This window comes from Cucurbita maxima, unplaced genomic scaffold (assembly GCF_002738345.1).
Source record: "Cucurbita maxima cultivar Rimu unplaced genomic scaffold, Cmax_1.0 Cma_Scf00003, whole genome shotgun sequence".
NCBI lineage: Eukaryota > Viridiplantae > Streptophyta > Magnoliopsida > Cucurbitales > Cucurbitaceae > Cucurbita > Cucurbita maxima.
Window position 1 is genome coordinate 4,306,664 of NW_019272019.1, and position 17,833 is coordinate 4,324,496.

Consider the following 17,833-nt stretch of genomic DNA (forward strand, 5'->3'; position numbering starts at 1 on the left):
CTTTTTTTTTTTTTTTTTTTTTGGGGGGGGGGGGGGGGGGGGGGAAGTTTATAAATAATATTATTGGAATAAAATAAAGACACGTGTCACAACCTAGGGACGCAACCCCACATATTAAATCATCAATTCTGCATTTTTTTTAATTATAAAAATGTGCATCTTAACAGCTAAATATCTCAACTTAAAATAGAAACATTTATTAAATTAATGGTCACATCATGGAGTAGTTGAAATTTATCCAAAACAGTTGTATTTGGAAACACACGCGTCCAACAACTCTCGACACGCTTAGTCCAGTGAATGGCCGCAACTGCATGTAAGCCGACATGTCGGTGACGGTAACTGACAATTTAACAGTTAAATATGCTTCCCTTTGCGTTGTTGGAGACGTGGGCGTAGTAGCGTACGTTACGGTTCAGGACTTTCTTCTGATTCTCTCTCTCTCTCCAGATTGGAATGACAGCTTTTTGGCAATGGGCTGATTTTGATGAAAATAATTTATAAACTCATATAAACTGAATTTTAAAATACTACGAAATTGAGATTTTATTAGGGAGCAAATTTTATTTTAGTTTAGTATATTTATTAAAAAAATTAATTACATTTTTTTTAAAATAAATTGAAAATGATTATTGAGCATTTATTGAGATGGCTCAAACCGCTCGCTTTTGAATTTACCACACTGCCTCTGTTCTAAATATTATAAATGTACATGCTATTCGCGATGTTCTCCAACCAGATCAACGCTCCGTACCAATTATTGTCGCGCCAATTCTCCCGGTTCCCTCCGTCTTCGAGCTCCATCGCTGCGTTCTTCCTTCACCGTTTTCTCATCTTCCTGCTCTCTTCAGCTGGAATTTGGTTACGTACTCTTTTCTTTTTTATTTCTGACGTTTTTGTTCCTCCAAGAACTTCGACGGCTTTGTTCTTCTGCTATGTGATGTCGCCATTGAATGCGGAGTTTTTTATTTTTAATTTCTTGAGAGACTGTAAAATGTGGTCGATTCCGGTGGGAATGGAATGGCTGCGATTATTGACGTGGATTTCTTGTTTTCGGAGCTTCTTTGTTAACTGTTATTTGTTGTCGGTTTTGACCGATTCTGATTTCGTATTTCTGAAGCATGATGCCTCGAATTAGTTTATATTTTACTCTGTGTATGAGAATTGCACTATTTATTTCGGCTCTTTGCTTTGTCTTCTCGACTTCCAAGGCTTTTCCCCTCCTTACTTCTGAGATGTTGTTGTTTGATTGTCTGTGTTCTCTGTTTTGTTGATTTGTAGATATATGGAGTCTGCAGGAGGTCTCAGTTTGTATCCGTTGCACCGTTGCAAGACTATTCATCTGGTTTGTGGCGATTTTTTTTTCTCTCTTGCACTCTTCTTGAAGTCAGCAATTTATTTTTCTTGGATTTGGATCTGATGCTTGTATATATCGTTGAGTTCGTAGCTGTCTGTTTCCATTTTTCAAGCATTTGAATTATACTAATTTTACAGGTGAGACATGCCCAGGCAGTTCATAATGTTGCGATGGAAAAGGATCGCAGTTTACTTCAGTCTTATGATTACTTTGATGCTCAACTTTCCGATTTAGGATGGCAACAGGTATATGCCACAATCCCTAATATTATTCATACTCCCCCTACGTATGAGCCTACATACTGAAATAGAACATTTACATAGGGAAGAACAGTTATTAATTCATCATAAGATGATCGAATCGTACTCCTCTTATCAAGATAGATACAACGTTCTTAAAAGATTCGTATGGCTAGTTTAATCATTCATCATCTTCATAAAACATGTACCAACAATTTGTTCTAAGATCCAAAAATAATATATTCCCTGGATTTTGGAACAGGTTGACAATCTGGGCAAGCATGTGCAATCATGTGGAATTTCTAAGACAATTGAGTTAGTCATCGTCTCCCCCTTGTTAAGGTATCACATCGGTTGAAGCCAACATAACTTTTTCCTTGATAAAAAAAAGTAATTGCTTATCCTGAAAATTAAGATTATTATAAGAACTTGTAATCTCATGCTTATGTATTATAATTTGCCCGTCAAATTCTATGATGCCCCCCCTTCTAAGATAAGAAATCCACTTTTTTTTTAAAAATTTAATTTAATTTAATTTTTTAGATTCAAACGGAATCAACATAAATTGTGAAATAAAGGATATAGGAATTGAACCACTATGCATAAGAAAATTAACATTACATTTATGAATTGATATAATATCTCAATACCACTTAATAACATGCTTTAATGGCGTTAAAAGAGAGTATGACTGAAAATCTGCATATTTCTTTTTTTCAGAAAATTGAATGACCTAGACAGGCGTAGACTAGAATTAAGACACAAAATTCAAGCTCGTGCCTTTCATTTATGACACAAAATTTTGATCCGTTCTGTCCTTGCTTTGCATTAATCAATTTAATTAATGGTTTTTAATATATTTCAAGCAAAAAGGTAATTAGAAACTGAAATGAACCATTTAGTAGCAATAAATGCAAGGAATGTTCGCTTCTTTAATCTGGTCGTTTTAATAATAAGGGTAAGATGATAAACGTTAACTTTTAGCCTTGGTAACTTGAGTTTCTGTCTCATTGTGATGTTTCAATGGTAAACCAAATGGTTGCATTGCATCACGATGATATCGTATTAAAAAAAATTGAGGATTGAGCTAGATATTTTGCGTTCTGGAAGAAACTTCAATATAACATAACTTGATTCTTTTTGTCCAGATGCAGGAGTTTATTTTTTCCCCAAACTAATCAAACATTTCTCGTTTCAACCATCAATGGTTGCACTGTAGGACTATGCAAACAGCAGTTGGAGCGTTTGGTGGAGATGAGTACAAAGATGGTACGAATGTTCCTCCATTAATGGTTGCAAATGCAGGGGGCAGCAACCATCCTGCAATATCAAGTCTAAACTGCCCGCCATTTTTAGCAGTAGAGCTTTGTAGGGAACGTTTGGTATGTTTCATAAATTGAACTCAAAATCAAGGTTCCGTTTCAATATTTCAACTTTTCTTCTGCATCTGAACACTTGGTATTATAGTGCTCCTCTTGCCTCTTGAATGATTGCATAAATTTATACTCTACAAATTCTCACGTAGAGATGTTTATTAGGGAAGAGTATATATAGAACCTGGACAATGAACTTGAAATGTTTTCTTGAATTATTAATAATAGATTTACTTGTCTTTCCATGCGATACTTCTAGCCTTTGAAGCCGATACATCTCTTTAATCTTTGTGAATTTTCAATATAGTTGGGTTTCGAAAGAAATTCTCAATATGATTGCATTAATTATACATGAGGATATATGCTGGTCAAGTTCTTGGCTTTAGCTTGCAATGAATCAAACAACTAAAATGTTAGATTTTGCCCATGTTTTTCAGATTTTCTGATGACGAATAACCATTTTCAATGTACAGGGTGTTAATCCATGTGATAAGAGGAGAAGCATCAGCGAATATCGGTCGCTTTTTCCTGCAATTGACTTTTCAGTGGTAAGTTAAATTATTGTTCATATTGCAGGATTATGTTGCTTTTGTTCGTATTTTTCACCTCTTTTTACTTCGTCCAATTTGTTTTCATAAATCCTTTCTTCATCTACTCTAGATTGAACATGATGATGATATCCTGTGGACACCAGACAGCAGGGAGTCGAATGACCAGATTGTAGAAAGGGGACTGAAGTTTCTGGATTGGTAAATTCCCACTTTATTTATCTCTGTGTTCTTCAGTTCTGATCACTACGAAATGTCAAGACGTTTGAGTACATATTTTTTAAAATCTTACTTCTACTAGATTAAGAAACCAAGTATGCAAACAAAACTCATTTGTCCTGTTTTCTTAGCTTTTGTTTGAATGTCAGTATTACTTGGTTGTCTCTTGCAGTTAAGGAGTTCAACTGTGTTGTCTCTGCCTTTTGTTTAGGAGGAGAAAGGTTGCTTCCAGCCAGTAAGTTAAGAAATAATAAGTTAAGAAATAGTTTCGAGGATATTATTCGGTAGCCACTTTATGACCTTCGTTAATGCCTTTGAACGCTGACAAGTATTCATTACAGTTATATATAGGTTGTCATAAGCTGAATTTTCTAAAAATTTACGACCTTTTCTCATCTCTGAGAAAACAAAGATTCTGCATTTGTAGCCCTGTCTTCTGTGTGTTGTCACTCACAGCTACTGACTTTTTATGCCTTTTGGCTTTTTTATCCCTGGCCAGGCTGTGGACTCGGAAGGAGACGGAGATTGCAATTGTTACCCACAGTGCATTCTTATTTGAGCTCCTGAAATGTTTTGGAAATGACTGCCATCCATCTATTAAGAGCGAAATCAGCAAATTGTAAGCATTACATTGATCAGAATAACAATTTTTTTTAAAAATTGGGTATCGAACTTACATCAGTTTGCACCAATATAAAAAAGTAAACACTTCACAACTTGAGCCGCTTAATTGAGAGGACACTTTTTATGAGATCTAAGGGTGTAGAAACCTCTCCCAAGTAGACACACTTTAAAAACTTTGAGGGGAAACTTGAAAGGGAAAATCTAAAGAGGACCATATCTGCTAGCCGTGGGTTTGAGCTTATTAGGTTGTTACACCTTTTTAACTTGACGTAGAGAATCAAAAGTGTCGTCTATATTATAAATGCTGTCTCATGCCCTGAACTCGCTTCCAATTTTAACTCATGAAATTCACGCCAATATGCAGTTTTACAAACTGTGAGCTTCGATCCATGGTTATTGTTGACAAGAGGTATGCACCCTTCTTTTTCAGCTCTCTCTTCATCACCTCTTTGCACGGTATAGTAGTTTTATTCGGAGCTTGGGATTTGATATCAGTACTTATCCAATCAGAATCCTTATTTGCAGTATGAAGGGATCAGATCCCTCGAGGACCAATTACCCTGGCAAAATCCCTCAAGGTCTTGATCTTCCCAGTGACGCTGCCACTGAGAAGCATCCAGAGAAAGGAGCTACAGGTAACGCTGTAGCTTGAAAAAGATACGCCGTTCATTTTCTCTTCATGGGAACACCAGAAATGTCGCCTCATCGTTAATTCAATCCTATCAACAAGGTTCTTAGTTCATTCCATTTTTGGGGTCTTTTTTACTCCAATGAAAGTCTTCAAAATTCAGATAGGCATGAATTAGGTCAGTTCAAGCCTGCAATATGGCAATGGTGGAGCCGTCTCCTCAGATCCAAGGTACATGTTTCTGTCCATATTTCATTAGTTGTGGGTACCTGCACTCTTAATTTGATTTAAAGTTTAATAAAATTTATCTCCTTAATGTGCAAAACTTTCTATTTTGATTCGATGGTAATAGTTCACACATTGAGTATAAGCTCTCATTTTGATTCGACGGTATGATATTGTTCACACTTTGAGTATAAGCTCTCGTGGTTTTGATTAGGGTTTCTCCAAAAGGCCTCTCTTATATATCTATGATCTTTTTCTAAATTAACAAAATTCGGATAACCTCACAACAATCCTCAACAAATTTGAGCAATACTAGGGAAATGAATAACTTGGCGAGTTCATGTTTGTCAATTCTCGGGCAAACTTAATCTTCTCGTGTGTTAGCATGTCACTTTGTCATCCGATAGTTCCTAGGTTGGCCGGCAATTGTGTCCCATCCTAGTAATAATCCTGAGTGCTTTGTTTCCTCCATTGTTAATAAGCCTTCTGCTTTGTTTAAATAAATTACGTAAAAAATGACAAACAAATTAACCATTTATTTTCATACCTAAGTTCACATATATTCAATCAAAAGCCGCTGTCAAACTATTAAGCAAACACGACAGAAGGTTTATATTATTAACAAAATGTTGTAGAATTGAGAGGAATTAATATTTACTATTTATTTAAGAGAAATATTTATTCTTGAGCTACACCTATTTTCTCCAAAAATTCAAAAATATTTTTTAAAAATAATGACCTTTTCATAATTTAATAATTAATTATATACCATAGGTAATCAATCACTAGTCTTTAGAGGCAAACCAAGGGTAAAAAAGGAATGGTGGAACATTAAATTATCATCATGTCAACATTGACATCTATATTGTAATATATGTTTCAGTAGATATAAGAAGTAAATTGACATTTTTAACCATCGAAACTATATTATATATATATATATATATATATATATATATATTAATAAAGCCCGTCTTGAATTTAAAACAAAAATTAAAAATTTTATAATTTTCTATTTAATTCAATAAAAAATTTCAAATAATGCGAAGTTAATTGCCCTTTTATGGATGAATTTAATATATCAATAATATAATTTATATTTCTTACATCACCCATAGACCCATATATTAATATATAAAATACAACGATATATTGGCGATAAATTGTGTAATAAAAAAAATTGAGTTATAAAATTTTTAAACTAGGGCTAAAGTTTATAAATATACCAATGTTTTGTGCCATTTTTACAGTTGCCCTTTATATTGTCGCTCATATAATATTAAAATAATAATAATAAATCTAACCAGTTCCTCTACTTATACTTACTAGATTTTCAGATTCCGTTATCATAGCCGGTGCCATGGGGACGGAGGCAACAGAGACGCCGAACACGGTGGACCAACTGCTGGAAAACGACGAGATCTCTCCAATAGAGGAAGTCCGGCTAACGGTGTCCACGACCGACGACGTGTCGCAACCGGTATGGACATTTAGGATGTGGTCACTAGGGCTGTTATCCTGTTGCGCCATGTCGTTTGTGAACCAGTTCTTCAGTTACCGTAAAGAGCCACTGGTGATCACTCAGATCACCGTCCTCGTAGCGTCGCTCCCTGTCGGACGGTTCATGGCCTCCGTTCTTCCCACCAGAAAGTTCCGGATCCCCGGGTTCGGGTCGAAAGAGTTCTCGTTCAACCCGGGTCCGTTCAACATGAAGGAGCACGTGCTTATTTCTATCTTTGCCAATGCTGGAAGCGCTTTTGGCAGCGGGTCGGCGTATGCGGTGGGTATTGTGACCATTATCAAGGTCTTTTATTGGAGGAGCATCTCTTTCTTTACCTCGTGGCTTCTAGTTATCACTACCCAGGTGATTTATTTATTTATAATTTTAAATAAATTAAAGTAATTGATTATTTCAAAAATATTATCGTTCACGCGCCGTCTACGATATTATTTACTTTGACTATAAGTTCTCATGACTATGTTTTTTTTTGTTTATCCAAAGGTCTTATGCAAATAGAGATATTTATTACCTATAAACTTATGATCATCATAGAGTATCTCTTGAAAGATCTATGAAGTCTTCGAATAGTCTCTCCTTAATTAATTCTCGACTCCTTTATTTAGAGTCATTGAACAGAGTACATCATTTGTTCGACACTTGAGTCACTATTTTACTACACCTTCGAAACTCATAACTTATTTGTTCGACGTTTGAAGATTCTATTGACATGATTTTGATACCATGTTAGAAACCACGATTATTCACAGTATTATGATATTGTTCACTTTGAGTATTAGCTCTCGTGACTTTGTTTTTTGTTCTACAAAATGTCTCATAACAATGGAAACGTATTCTTTACTTATAAATTCATGATCATCTTAATTGACTAATGTGAGACTCCCTCTCAATAATCTTTAACAAACTTTATTATTATGTGAGAACCGGTGTTACAGGTATTGGGTTACGGGTGGGCAGGGTTGTTGAGGAAGTACGTGGTTGAGCCCGCGCACATGTGGTGGCCAAACACTCTCGTGCAAATTTCCCTTTTCCGGTAATAACGGTATCAAATAAAGAACAGTAAAAAAAAAAAAAAAAAATCAATAATAAAATAAAAAGAAATCTAATTCAGGCATTGGCAGGACACTACACGAGGCAGAAGAGGAAGGGGAAAGACGAATGACACGTGTCAAATTCTTCGTAATAGCACTAGCAGGCAGTTTCACATGGTACATGTTCCCAGGCTATATCTTCCAGACGCTTCAAAGCATATCATGGGTCTGTTGGGCCTTCCCCCACTCAGTAACGGCCCACCAAATCGGGTCGGGTTTCTCAGGTCTCGGGTTCGGTGCCTTCTCTCTGGACTGGTCCACTGTGGCTTCGTTCTTGGGTAACCCTCTGATCAGCCCGTTCTTCGCCATCGTCAACGTCTTTGTCGGCTACGTGGCGCTCATCTACGTGGTGATGCCTATTGCCTACTGGGGCTTCAATGTCTTCAACGCCAAGACGTTCCCCATATTCTCCGCCGATTTGTTCACTTCCGACGGGCAGGTGTATAATATAACCTCCATTGTCAACGACAGGTTCGAGCTCAACCTGCAGGCGTACGGGCAGGTTGGAAGGGTCAGTTTGAGCTCCTTCTTCGCTATCACTTATGGATTCGGTTTTGCTGCCATTGTCGCTACTCTCACTCACGTTGCCTTGTTTCATGGAAGGTCAGATTTTTATTAATTATTAAGAAACTTAGGAGCCATTAATTTATAAATAATTATGGGTGGCATGTTGAGGATTGTTGGGAGGAAGTCCGTTAATTAAGGAGTTGATGATGGATTTATAAGTAAGGAATATATCTTTCTTGGTATGAAGCCTTTTGGAAAAAATCAAAAGTAAATCCATGAGAGTTTATGGTCAAAGTAGACAATATCTTATGGAAGTTCGTGATTTCTAACATGGTATCAGAGTCATGCCTTTAACTTAATCATGCCAACAAAATCTTTAAGTGTGGAACAAATAAATTATTAGTCTCGAAAGTGTAGTCAAAAGTGACTTAAATGTCGAATAAAAAGAATAAAAGAAAAAAATGAGTTGAGTCTTAATCAAGGGGAGACTCGAATATGGTATGAGAGTCATACCCTTAATTTAGTTATGTCTTTAGAATTACGTGTGGAACAAAGAAATTACTAGCCTCCAAAGAGTAGTCAAAAGTGACTCAAGTGTCTAATAAATTGTGTACTTTGTTCGAAAGCTCTCGAGAAAAGAGTTGAATTTCAATTAATGGGAGACGGTTCGAGGGCTATATAGGCCTCATGGGAGGCTTTATGGTGTACTTTAGGACCACATAGGTCTCAGAGTAGGCTCTATGATGTATTTTGTTTACGGGGAGGATCGAATCCCACTTTAGCTAATTAAGAGGTTGATCATGAATTACAAGTAAAGTAAACCATATCATCAGGGAGATTGTACAAAAATTCCGAGCATCTTCAAAAGGAAGGGAAGACATCCACACGAGGCTAATGAGGAGCTACAGGGACATTCCAGCGTGGTGGTTTCATATACTTCTATTTGTAGCAATCGCCGCCTCCCTTGCGCTCTGCATTTTCTTGAAGAAGGAGGTTCAGTTGCCTTGGTGGGGTCTTCTCTTTGCCGCCGCCCTGGCTTTCATTTTCACTCTCCCTATAAGCATTATCACAGCCACCACTAATCAGGTAATTAACCCTAATTTTCAGCATTAACACATCATTATAATATACTAATTGTGTTTATGGAACAGACTCCAGGCCTGAATATAATAACAGAGTATCTGATGGGAATCATATTGCCTGGAAGGCCAATAGCCAACGTGTGCTTCAAGACTTATGGATATATAAGCATGGCTCAGGCCGTTAGCTTTCTAAGTGATTTTAAATTAGGACATTACATGAAAATCCCTCCAAGATCTATGTTCCTCGTTCAGGTACTTTTTCTCCCCATTATTATTATTGTTATTATTTATTTATATTTTTTCGATAGCTATATTTTAGTGTTAATTTCTGTTAGATTCTAGAATTATCCGTTTTCTCACTATCCACTGTCAAGTTTTGACAAAAGAATGACCGTTTTAAAGTGATTATAAACTCATGATCATTCCCTAAATTAGCCGATGTGGGACTTTTAAAGTGATTGTATTATTAATTATAAACCCATGATCATTCCCTAAATTAGTCGATGTGAGACTTTCATCCAACACCTCCCTCGAATAAAGTACGCCCCCTTAATCGAGGCTCGACTCTTTTTCTTTTGGAGTATTAGTCATTTTTTACTATGCCTTTGAGGAGTCTCGACTCCTTTTCTTTTTGGAATCCTTTGTTCGACATTTGAGAATTCTATTGACATGACTAAGTTTAGGGCATGACTCTGATAACATGTTAGATGAACACGACTCTTCACAATAGTATGATAACTCTAATAGCTTTGCTTTTGCACCTAAATAAGAAAAAATAAATTATTCTAACATCCACGTGTACGCAGCTGATTGGCACAATAATAGCGGGGACAGTGAACATCAGCGTTGCATGGTGGCTTTTATCCACCGTGGACAACATATGCCATCAGAGCGCTTCCTCGAACAGCCCCTGGACTTGCCCGAGTGACCGCGTGTTTTTCGACGCGTCGGTCATATGGGGCTTGGTCGGCCCAAAGCGAATATTCGGATCCCAAGGGAACTACCCAACTCTCAACTGGTTTTTCCTCGGCGGCTTCCTCGGCCCCCTCCTCGTCTATGTCCTCCACCGATTTTTTCCCAACCAAACCTGGATTCCTCTTATCAACCTCCCCGTCCTCTTCGGCGCCACCGCTTACATGCCCCCAGCCACGCCGGTTAATTACAACTCCTGGCTATTAGTCGGCACGATCTTTAATTACTTCGTGTTCCGGTACCGGAAGAGATGGTGGCAACGGTATAACTATATTCTGTCGGCGGCGTTGGACGCCGGCGTGGCGTTCATGGCGGTACTTATTCACTTTACATTAGGCGTTCGAAATGTGCATATGAATTGGTGGGGTTCCAATCCTGTTGATACGGATCACTGTTTGCTTGCCAGTTGCCCCACCGCTAAAGGCGTGGTGGTTGACGGTTGCCCCGTATTTTAACTGTAGTGATTTCGACATGTCGTTCCAATGTGAAAAATGTAATTTTCGCTTCCCATTCCCCTCTTGTCTACGTGTAGTTTGAAACGCAAGCTTGTATTTCAATTGTGAATCCTAGTATAAATTAAAGTTGAGTTCATGGAGTCTGTGTACTTACTTCATGTATTTTTTTTTTTAATTAATAAATCTTTAAAATTTTAATTTGGTGTATAATATGTTAATTATATATTTAAATTTTTAAAAAATGAATTAATCTCTTCCATATAAATTTAAAATTTATGTTTAATGAAAGTTTAAAATTTTATAAATAGTTGGTCAATTTTTAAAAAAAGTGAGATTAAATTTATAATTTCGAAAGTACCTACTTGTGAAATCCCACCTCAGTTGGAGAGGAGAATAGAATACCCTTTTACAAGGGTGTGGAACCCTTTCTAAGACGTGTTTTAAAAACCTCGAGGGAAAGCTCAAAGAGGACAAGGCAACGATGTGCTTAAGTTGTTACAAATGGTATCTGAGTCAGATGTTGGGTCTCGAAGGTGTGAGACCCATATTGATCGGAGAAAAGAACGAGTGCCAGCAAAGACGTTAAGCCTCAAAAGGGTGGATTGTGAGATCTTGGTTGGGGAGGAAAAACCCAAATAAGACAATATCTATTAACGTTATGCTTGGTTTTCTCAAATCTGAAAGTTTTGAAACTTATTTAAACAACTAAATTATTGTGTTTTTGTTGGTTGATGGTATGGTTTGATTAATAAATTATGTTATGTAAATATAATAACAAAAATGAAATTACCCTTTAATTCATTCCTTAAAAAAATTGCATGTAATAATAACCATATGATATAAACTTGAAATAATTTAAGAGCTTCTATTTATTTGACAAGTATACCCCCAGCCCCTCTAATTCATTCTATACATTATATATATATATATATGTATATATATATAAAATCTTCTATTATTTCTTTTTAAGTGGGGGTTTGGAAGCAACAGCATATCTTGCAGAAAAGGATCGAGAGGATCCTTCATCATCGGCATTCGTCAACCCGTCGTCGAAGTTTTGAGCGTAGCTTACTGCGTCGTAGCTGAATTTCCCATGCTCATTTTTCGACGTCGTCCCCTCTTTTTTCCCCGGCGAAATCTTCGACTTCAAACACTTCCAAATCGACGTCGTTTCTTTGCTCTTCTTTTTCTCTGGTCCCTCTATTCCCATTGCTGAAAAAATTCAAAACCTTAGTGGAGTGAAAATATAAAGGTATTGAATGTTAAATTGGAACAAAAACGAGTATTTTTTATATATATATATTGTTATTTATTTTACCGTGAACGACAGGGGTAGTCTTGTCCATTTGAATTTGATGTTCGTTCGTCCAATGGAATCTCGTCTGCAATGGATGGATTGGATTGAATTGAGAATTCGAAATTTATAATTAAGTTTTTAGAAAAGGGATGGGAGAAAAAGAATTTAAAGAAACAATTAAAGAGCATTTAATTTAATGCTTTTATTTTCATGACTATGTTTATATTTAGGTGTGCAATTTTGTTTTAAAATGTGTATGCACTTTGTATTTATTTTACACTCAGAAGGTGCTAACATGTGTGAAATGTTAATTTGAAATTTTTTTGGGAGAGTGTGCTTATGCAATTATTTATACACATGCAAAATTTTAAAAATAATAAGATCTTTCCTCTCCTCCTCGTGGTCAGTAAAAATTTAAAAATTATGACAGTCCAAACACACAACTAGTTGATATGGTATATTTTATTTTATTTTATTTTTTTAAATCTCACTCTTCTAAATATGCGAGAGAGATATGGTAATTTAACAATAAAAAAAAAAAAAAAAATCACATGATGGACCGAAAACCGATGCTTCCAAAGTAAATAAGAGCTTAAAATATCATTAAAATTAAATATAATACTGTAAACAATGAGTTTCGATCGTGGGAATGGAGGGAGTAAAATTTAATGACTTCGATGACAGTTTCATTTTCTCGTATCAGAAATTACCGCTTTTTTAATCTTGAATTTACCGCTTTTTATTGTTTTCAATTCGTTTTACCGCATCTTTAGGCATTATTAACCTAGATTTGGGTAAAGCCTAAAATATCTCCATCCTAGAAAATATCTGGTGAGTCCTAAAATATCTCCATCCTCTCATATGCAGAAAATAATATTTAAATTGGGTTAATTATTTAACCTTTTCCAACGCCCGACACGTAGCAAGAAAGAGGATTCCCAACTCACGTTCGTCCTTTTATCTTTTCTTTTTAAGTAAATTAATTTAAAATTACCTTTTTTGTTTATAATTTGTTTGTTTCTTGTTCGAGTTGTCGGTAGATATTTAATTATTCATTATCTTTTGGGATTAAAAAATAAAAAATAAAATCTGAATTAACCGTTTTAATTTTTTTAATTATGAAAATTTAGAAATTTAATTAATGAGCATTTATCCAAACAAAATATAATAAAGAAAATCAATATATGAGAGTTTAGTTGAAGTTAATACAATAATTAGCTCTATCATTTTAATTAATATTAACCCAAAACTTAAAATATAAAGTTGATATTTTCTCGTAGCCAAATTCATTGAAATATTATTTAAATTGAAGAATTAAATATTGGGAAGCGGAACCTATCATATTCTTAAATTCGATAAATGCACAATATTGGAAATATTTTATGATATTATAAATTATAAGCAACTACAAAGTACGAAGCGTGCTATATCCTCCGGTCTTCTTCCGTCGCATCACGACTATAAATATCTCCTTTATTCACGTTTTTAGTTTTCTTTTCGAGTGTCTACAGAGATCAAACATCAAATTACTCTGCCTCTTCGTCGCCCAGTACCAGCGTTTTCGGTCTCCTCCCGCGTGTCATCGCATGCTATCCATTTCTTCTGTTCAGGTTTTCATTCGTTCTCTTACAACTCTTCCTCGGATTTTTGTTCTTCTTGCACTTGCATTGATCTCCATTTTCGTGCTTCTCAACTTACATTCACGCTTACTACGCGCGTCTTTGATATAACTTCCCGCTCTGATTTTATTTCAATACAGTTGAGCTTGTATTCTGCTATTTTTATGCCTTCTCAGTTCGATCACTTCCTGCATCAACATGGAATATCGCTTCGGAAGATAGTTCTCAGATCTGTTTGGTTAGCTTTAATCCGCGAGGAGAAGAAAACTGAAACAAGCGAGAGTCCGAGCTCAACTGTTCCTCTGTGCCTGCGGATTACCAGGTAATCTCGTTTCTATCGTATTCTTGTGAACCGAACGAAGTATCAGGATATGGAATCGCTTTATTGTAGAATTCACTTTGCGTCGTAAGTTGTCTGCACGCTTTTACGTACTTACTACGTTTTTCTTACTGAGAATCTGTGCTTGATCTAGTGCACGATATTTACAGTTTGTCTTTCCGTTTCACACTGCATCTGTTTGGATTAGTCTGAAGCGAACATAAAATTATGAGTGGAGGACTGATGCGGTCTGGCATTTATTTCACCTGTCTCTATGTGCGCGCGCGCGCGCTCGTATGTGTGTGACAATATTATACGACTTTTGTTTATTGATTTTTATTTTGTCATTTTTTGCTTTACTAATCAGATCATTTGTTATATTGAGATATTGACAAGGATGCTTGATTTTGTGCTTGTACGTAATCTTTAAACAAGAATTTCATAGTACTTGCATAATACGATAGTTGGAAATGGTAGAGCAGGATGTTTCATAGCTTCAAGTATTTGGTTCTTTTGATACCGTACCGGATTTAAGCTCTCAAAGTATTCGTGAGATGACCATTAGTTTTCCTTTATGTTTTTTAGGCATTAGAGATTCCATGGACAAGGTTATCTGTTTTTATATTTGCGCATCCGTAACTTGTTTGGTCGTGAACTTAGGCACCTGAAACTCTAGTTACTTGTTCATTACTTTAAAGGACTTCTGTTGCAACATTTTATATCTACATTTGTAAAATGTTTTTGGATGTTAACGAGATCATGATGATTTGCTTAGTCTCCCTCCCCTTTCTTCTACCATTTTCTGTTTGTTTGTGATTCTGGTTTGGTTTCTAAATAGAGGATTCTTTTTTTTTTTTTTTTTTTTTTTTTTTTTTTTAANTCCTCTTTCCCCCACCGACGTTGTGTTTCTTCTCTCCTGTTTATCAGCAATGCCGTTACAAACCCTAGATGCGTGTTTTCTTTCGTCTCTTATTGCATGGCTGTTTTGTTATTTTGGTATTCGTCGGCTTAGGAGGCTACTCTTTCTGATATTCGCGGTAGAATTTATTTTTTAAAAAATTTGTATTACGAGTTGAGGATGTATGAATTAGGGTGTTTTTTTTTTTTTTTTTTTTTTTTTTTTTGTTATCTTGAAATAAATGTAGAGATGATATTGGTGATAGATCACATAATTAGAAAGTCTCGTTTACCTAGTATGATTATTTGAGAACGTACTTCTGAGACATGCTAAGGCTTTTGTACGTTGAACGAAATCAAACTGACTTGTTTGTAATATATTAATTGTGGATAATATTTATTAATTAATAATGAGTTCAGATTTATGCTCCGTTGAATGCTATATTTGTCGCATTCATTAAAAGCATGATTGTAGGGTACTGTAAGTTTCGTAGTTAGTACTGATAACTTTATTTTGGTATGCTAACAGTCTTCTTTGCCATGAAAACTGCAGCTAATCAATTGAGTTAGTAGTTGTTAATCTCGACTCCTGAAGCATGGTAGCGATCTTGAATAAGCAATAGTTAGACACTATTTATTCTCTTATTCTGGTTAGAATCTCAGCTACTTTGCTTTGGCAAAAGCGTTGGAATCTCAAGACACGTCAGTTTACTTTTGCTCTCTTTTTTTTGAAGTTCTGTTTGCGATTATCTCTAGATGATAAACCTGCGTTTAGGAAACAATATTCAACATTCACTTGGTTGGTGTTGTATTGGAAAAGTCATCACGATCAGTTTATTCCTAGGAGAATGCTTTCTTGGGGTCCTGACATCAATACACTATTTATATATATAGTTGGAATTTTGGGATTAGAATTAAGACTGTAAGCTATGAGTGAGTTACTTATTTAGTGTTTTTATAATTGAGCTAAAAATTCATATACTTTGGTTTGGGCCAGTTAGCCTAGCCCAGGGCTTGCCTTTTCGTTACTTTTTCCCTATTTTGATCTATAAAATGTGTATGGTACAAATTGATAACACATGACATTAGTTGGTCAATTAGTAGTGGCATCGCCCAGAGACTTTCAGTCTGTTAAACTGACGTGATAACCAACCACACTATGACACCAAATGATACACAAATATTGTTCCGTATGAAGATACAATATAATAAAGACTGTAAGCCTGCTGCTATAAGAGTCCAAACCGACGGTGGAGTAAAAAGAAAGATGAAATTAGGGTTTTAAACCTTAGTTTCGTGGCCATCAATAAAGAAAAGATTGAAAACAAAGATATGTCTTTTACATTTCAAGAAAGACCACTTGTGCATATAGTGATCAAAATTTGAAATTTGTGAATCCGTTCTGTAGTAAATGATACCTACGTAGATTGTTCAAAAATGGATGATAGCCGTCGTTCCAGTCTAAGAGCATTCTCTCTGATGTAGAATAGGAATGTAAGAATGTGAGAACCATAAAGAGGCATGCTCATAAAGGTTTTTAGTTAGGATGGTAAACAGACATTGAATTAGAGTTATAAACGCCAATTATTATAGGTTTGGATTGAACAATATTTTGTTGGTGTAGCACCAGTGCACCACACCCCTATCTGTGGTGTTCCATCATGTGTGTGTTGACCATCGTTGAATTAAGCTTAGGATGAAGGTTCTTTGGGGTTTTTGTATTAAAAAATGTACATCACCCCACACCCAAGATGGTCCGCTCCTTTGTTTTGATTAAAATCACTATTATTTGTGCTAAAGCAATTTTCATCCTTATATCCTGATTGATGTAATTTTATTCCTGTTCGTGTTGTTACCTAGTTTCTTCCTTTTTAGCTTTCAAATATTCTTTTCCAAAGTCAGTGTCTTCTTTCTTTCTTTCTTTCTTTATTTTTTTATATTTTTATAGGAAACAAACATTTCATTGATAGATTGAAATAAACTACAAAGAGTCCTAACAAGAGGATTTACAAAAAAAAAAAATTCTTCCACTGTGCAATGAGGGAAGAAGGGGTGTAATTACAAAAGGGGGTTGTGTTTTTTACACCACAAAAGAGAAAAGCAAGTAGTATTCTGCATGGTTGTGTCGAAATTTGGGTGTTTTTCTGGGAAGACTCAAGGGTTGTGTTCTTTCCAAATACTCCAAAATAAAGCTCTGATGAAGTTTTTCCACAGGTTTTTTTTTTCCGTTTTGAATGGATGTCCTGTGAGAACGCGGAAAGGAAAGTGTGATTTTTGTTGGGGAAGGCAGTAAACCAATCGAAGGATGCAATCAGGATGCTCCAATAGTTGGCAGCCAAGGGGAAATTGTTGATCAATTGTTGATCAAGAGGACATAATTCTGGGAGATAGAGCCAAGGAAGCCTCCTTTGTAGGCAATCTTGACTTATGATGCATGAATGGCTGAGCTCTCGTATAAAAATTTTGATCTTCTTAGGATAAGCCCCTTTTCCAATATGAGAATCAATGCTATCACCTCCAGTGCAAGAAGAAGTCCATGTTTGAGAGAGGGACTTCGAAGAAAAAAAAATCTCCTGTTCAACGTTCCAAGGCCAGTAATCAGCATTCTGTGAGGAGGTAAATTGGGAAAGCAAGTTGGAGAGATTAACCCACTTTTCAATTTCAGCTTCTCCAAGATTGGGAAAAGGTTCCAGGATCGATTCTCAGAGGATCAACAAGTTCTTGCAGTCACCTGCATTCCATTATCTGTTAGTAACTCCTCCTATAGGCTTTTTATATCTAATAATCATAGGTGTTCATGCATGCCACGAATTTCAATGTTTTTTTTTTTTTTTTTTTTTTTTTTTTTTTTTTTTTTTTTTT

General features: G+C 35.7%; 3 protein-coding genes and 1 pseudogene across 12 annotated transcripts in view; 3 read left to right on the plus strand and 1 right to left on the minus strand.

The window, feature by feature from the left end:
- Window positions 1-5,313, plus strand: part of LOC111476396 — a 10,516-nt pseudogene extending 5,203 nt beyond the window's left edge.
- Window positions 5,314-6,544: 1,231 nt separating this feature from the next.
- LOC111476399 (oligopeptide transporter 4-like) lies at window positions 6,545-10,893 on the plus strand. The gene is made up of 6 exons (XM_023120035.1): window positions 6,545-7,077; window positions 7,668-7,765; window positions 7,854-8,426; window positions 9,164-9,416; window positions 9,482-9,664; window positions 10,219-10,893. The coding sequence occupies exons 1-6, from the start codon at window positions 6,574-6,576 to the stop codon at window positions 10,837-10,839; spliced, it is 2,232 nt and encodes a 743-aa protein (XP_022975803.1). The 5' UTR covers window positions 6,545-6,573; the 3' UTR covers window positions 10,840-10,893.
- Window positions 10,894-13,577: 2,684 nt separating this feature from the next.
- The window catches only part of LOC111476529, a 9,449-nt gene continuing 5,193 nt past the window's right edge, over window positions 13,578-17,833 (plus strand). For 4 of the 6 annotated variants that reach the window (XR_002717097.1, XR_002717095.1, XR_002717098.1 and 1 more), the window contains exons 1-2: window positions 13,578-13,746; window positions 13,932-14,077. Coding sequence is in view for 2 of the 6 variants with exons in the window: in XM_023120231.1 (XP_022975999.1) it covers window positions 13,723-13,746; window positions 13,896-14,077; window positions 14,245-14,287 (249 nt within the window). In the remaining 4 variants the exon portion in view is untranslated. Of the gene's footprint in view, window positions 13,747-13,895; window positions 14,078-14,244; window positions 14,764-17,833 lie in introns of those variants that run through there. The other 2 variants (XM_023120231.1, XM_023120230.1) reach the window with 2 other exon arrangements.
- The window catches only part of LOC111476528 (MADS-box transcription factor 23-like), a 14,661-nt gene continuing 13,743 nt past the window's right edge, over window positions 16,916-17,833 (minus strand). For all 5 annotated transcript variants that reach the window (XM_023120229.1, XM_023120227.1, XM_023120226.1 and 2 more), the window contains one exon: window positions 16,916-17,702. The gene's annotated coding sequence lies outside the window, so the exon portion shown is untranslated. The remainder of the gene's footprint in view (window positions 17,703-17,833) is intronic.